The sequence below is a fragment of the Nematolebias whitei genome, chromosome 13, assembly GCF_014905685.2.
Source record: "Nematolebias whitei isolate Nwh7 chromosome 13, NemWhi1, whole genome shotgun sequence".
Taxonomy (NCBI): Eukaryota; Metazoa; Chordata; class Actinopteri; order Cyprinodontiformes; family Rivulidae; genus Nematolebias; species Nematolebias whitei.
In genome coordinates, this window is record NC_056510.1 from 40,312,842 (window position 1) to 40,317,184 (window position 4,343).

General features: G+C 37.6%; 1 protein-coding gene across 1 annotated transcript; it reads right to left on the reverse strand.

Moving 5' to 3' along the window:
• Positions 1-2,895: 2,895 nt before the first annotated feature.
• Positions 2,896-4,028, reverse strand: LOC119419401 (trace amine-associated receptor 13c-like). Its single transcript, XM_037686709.1, has 2 exons — positions 3,865-4,028; positions 2,896-3,724 (listed from the first exon to the last, which is right to left on the reverse strand). The coding sequence occupies exons 1-2, from the start codon at positions 4,026-4,028 to the stop codon at positions 2,896-2,898; spliced, it is 993 nt and encodes a 330-aa protein (XP_037542637.1).
• Between the last annotated feature and the right edge of the window lie 315 nt (positions 4,029-4,343).

A 4,343-nucleotide genomic window follows, 5' to 3' on the forward strand; every position in this document is an offset into this window, starting at 1 on the left:
TATTCTGTTTGTGCCGGGGGACTGGATCTTTGGGATGAACCAGTCTTTAATGTATTTTGTGGTTTAAAAGCCACTGGGACATTGTGTTTAGAAAATAAACGTCTCAGTTTCTCTGATACTGTTGGGATCCTGCCCTGCACTCCTCTCTCTCCTCAAGCTCCCTAATTGCCAGCAGCTGCAGCTGATCAGCACCACACCCGAGGAGGAGTATAAGAAGACTCAGAAGCCACTCTACAGGCGCTGGGACATTGCCTGCCAACGGTAGCAAATGTTCTAGCCAGTAAACTGTGTTCTCTAGTAAACGACTGAAGTTTTGTCTCTCTCTGCGTTCTCAGAGACTTCCTGTTTTCACGTTGTCATCGGACCTGCCTGAGTCTCCTGAGTTCCTCCTCGATCCCTCCTGTCACCCTGCAGCTGCTTTTGCCTTCCACCACTTGCCGCTTCAACCTGAATTCATATTTGGATCCCTCTTGTTCAACCTCACGTCACGTAAGGAAGATTCTTCACAAATCGCTCCAGTCCCTCCTGCACCCCCTTAACCTCTTCCTCTGCTCCTCAGGTGATCCTGTATATATATATATATTGTATATATCTTCCCGGCACCTGTATATAGACGTCCTCACCTTGAATATCACATTGTAAATAAACACTGTTCTTTTGATACTTTGAGTCCTGGTCTCTATTCAGTTTTCTGGTCTTTCATCCTGGGTACGATCTCGATCCTAACAGATACTCCCTCAACATTCATTCATTCAACCTTTATTTAAGCAGATAAATCACACTGAGCCTCGAAGTCTCATTTACATGTGAGACCTGTTTGGACAGACAAAAACAGTGGTTAGAAAAGGAAAGAAAACATGAGGAGAGACGGTATAAAAAAAAAAGATCTCTCACACCGTGTCCTAGACAGGGCACGATTTGAGGCATCAAAAAAACCTACCACAGCAAAGCAACATAAACAGACGTTATACATGAGCATATATAGGCCGATGAAAACATTGAATTTTTAAGGGAAAGTCATAGCATAGTCCAGAGGCCTCCCCTCTCAGCCATTGTCCAGATAAGAGGTGACGTTCATCTTCAGCTCAGTTGAGGTTCTGTCACATGTCCACGGCCTTGGGGACGGGAGGGGTGAGGAAACAGTCACAAACAGGCTCCTCTCTTGTGGAACCAACTTCCAGTTTCTGTCCATGAGGCTGACACCTTGTCTACTTGTAAGATTACGCTCAAGTCTTTCCTTTTTGATGAATCCTATAGTTAGGGTTGGCTTTGGTTTCCTGAGCTATCCCTTAGTTATGCTGCTATAGGCTTAGACTGCTGGAGGACAAAGTGACCACGTCTTCACATTGCTGCTGTCTTTACTTACTCGATGCAGTGCAGCATTCCCAAGGAGGGAAAGCACTGCGAGGGAAGAAGATAGTACCTTTCTGAAAGGTGATGCTGCCAAGTGATGCTTAGCATTTCATTACTTTACTTGAATTAGTTTAGCTTTGTTTAGCTTAGCATTGTTTCATGTAAGTCACCATTCTTCTGTACGCTTTTTTGTACCGGATCTCAATTTGGTGGAAAGTAATTGGTCCGCAATGGTTTCTAAGGTTTGCAAAAATGCAAATGCACTAAAGTAAATGTTATTTCCACTTTACCTGTTAGCTGATTAGTGGAACCATGTCCATCACCGCTTTTAGTGAAAATATTTCTAAAATATTTATAAAATAGAAAGTATGGGCTAGACAAGGGTTGGGGCCATCTTTAAGTGTTGAACTTTGTTTGCAAAATCCATGAAGTTCTCTATGTGACATGGTGTCTTTCCAACAAGAGAAACCTAAGTACAAGCAAGATTTTTTTACATATTGTATACTAATTGCTGGTTTCTGCTGCTGACGATGGGTCTGAGTAATATTTCTTCTTCAAGTATTTTGGTGTTTATTTAAACATGGGGTGGCTTCTCCTTGATATAATCTGTGGTCCACACATTAAATTGATTGCTTTGTCTTCCATGAGTTTTTGTACAAAACCTGTCACCTTCTTTTGGTGTGTGCTAATTTTGTCCCGATTCATGGTCTTATACTGTATGTGGTGCTATCCCGCAGTAATGTGGATTTTGTTTTTAAACTCAGTAGTGCTGATGATCACTGTTCATCTTCCATTATCCACTGACAAAATTGTGTTTTTTTTTTGTCCTAAGTTAAATTTGTTATAGCTTTTTTCCTTTTGGTGTAACATTTGATGGAGTTGGATTGGCGATGAAGAGGGTTAATGTTACATTTTTTCTGAGATAGTCTACCTCAGCTTCTATCATGTTACTGTTCATTAAAGCAGACTTGGTGGCAGGGATCAGTTCCACAAGACATATTTCTTGTGAAAAAAATGCAAAATCCATAATTCAGTCCTTTAGCCAAAATATCCTTCTCTGGTTGTGTCACCATCCAGTTTTTTTTTTTTTGTTTGTTTGTTTTTGAACAGCGCCTGGGTAAAAATAATAATAATAATAATAATAATCACTGAATACAAAAAAACATATTTATTTATTTATTTACCTGAAAAACTAAAATTACATTTACAATACATTTGTTTTCATTATGAGATTTGTATAGTGTTTGATTGATGTCTTAAGAGATTATTTGCAAATTAAAGCAGTAAACTATTCAATTATTTGACCTAACTTTGTTACAAACACAAATGTAATTTTTACAGTGCTTTGTGTCAATTTCATGTTAGTGTCAAAAATTTAAAGTAGGTAAACAAATTGCATTGACTATATGAAAACTTGATTTAAACTAGTTTATTTAACAAAATATGTTTTCAACTGAAATTATATATATATATGTAAGTATTTGAAATATGTAAAGCTTATAAAATTAGATACAATTAAATATTTGTTGAAAATATTTCATTTCAGTTTGTCCGCTGTATCTCTACAAAATGTTGGCCTGCAGGGTGCAGTATCTGTAAGGTGGCAATGAGTTTAACAGCTTTTCTGAACCAGGGGTAAAACAGAGCATAGATCACAGGGTTAAGACAAGAGTTGAAGTAAAAAAGAAAGAATAAAAAGGATGCATACGATGTACTGGGTAAATCGCCACTGATGACAGAATAACTGTAATATGGACACCAACATATTAGAAATACAATGACAAGAACACCAAGCGTCCTGGCTGCTTTCAACTCAGACTTTTTAGGTTTTAGGTTCACTGAATGCTGAAGTGTGACAGCTGTAACAGAAGCGTTCATGGCACGAGCCTGAGCCACAGCCACCATAAATACTCTCATATAAAGAACAATGATAATTGCAACTGGAAATAAGAAGCTTATAAACAGATCAACAGTTCCTGTAGTAAAGGTAATTGAAAGTTCACATTCACCAATGCAGGAATTACTTTTGCCTGATTGAATAAACTCATTTCTCAAAAATAAAATTATGTAGACAACAGACAGTAGCCAACACAGACAAACACAAAATTTTACTCTTGCCACAGTGATTCTGATGGGATAATGCAGAGGTTTACAAATTGCCACATACCGGTCAATTGAAATAAGAACAACATTTCCAATTGAAGCACTGAGAACAACACAGGCAATATAAGAACAAAAGGTACATAAACTATCTCCTAATAACCAACATGCTGTGCTTCTAAAAATTTCAAGTGGTATTAACAAGAAGCCAACAAGAAAATCTGAGACAGCCAGAGATAGGAGGAGGATGTTAGTGGGTTTCTGAAGCTGCCTAAAATAGAAAAAGAAAAAAAACAAAAACGTTCGTTAGTAAAATTCTATAAAAATCATGAAGGAAATAAATGTAATAATTAGACTAGATAAAAATATAACACTTTCAATATTTAGACTGTAAATAAAAGTATTCTCTGCCTGAAATGTGAGACTGAAATGATGACGAGCAGGTTGAGAATAACAGTGATCAGAGAGATGAAGGAAAGCGCAGTGTTCAGGAGCACAGCTTCAGACCAGTGAAGCATCGGCTTCCTACATGAGCTGTTGAGAAGTTGTGGAAAACAGAGCTCTGCTCCCTCCATCATCAGACAGACAACTCTCTGTAGTACAGCCTATTTATTGTATCCTTCCATCCCTGCAGAACACTACTGTTGCTCCTCCTGTGAGTCCCACAACATTCTTCTTGTGAATCTTGTCTCGTGGTTTTTTCGGGGTTTTTTTCACCTGACTGTCAACATCTGTAGTGTTAATTAGATAATATCAGACTAGAGATATCACTACTATTTAATTTATAAAGCCCTTTAAAACAACCACAGCTACAACAAAGTGTTGTGCATATAAAATCAAGAACATATAAAGACATAAAATAATAAACAAAATTAAAATTGTAAGATCAA

Coding starts and splice junctions, on each gene's coding strand:
- LOC119419401 (XM_037686709.1), bottom strand. CDS start 4,028: ATGGAGGGAGCAGAGCTCTGTTTTCCACAACTTCTCAACAGCTCATGT. Junction 3,725..3,864: donor ATTTCAGTCTCACATTTCAG/GCAGAGAATACT, acceptor TTTCTATTTTAG/GCAGCTTCAGAAACCCACTA.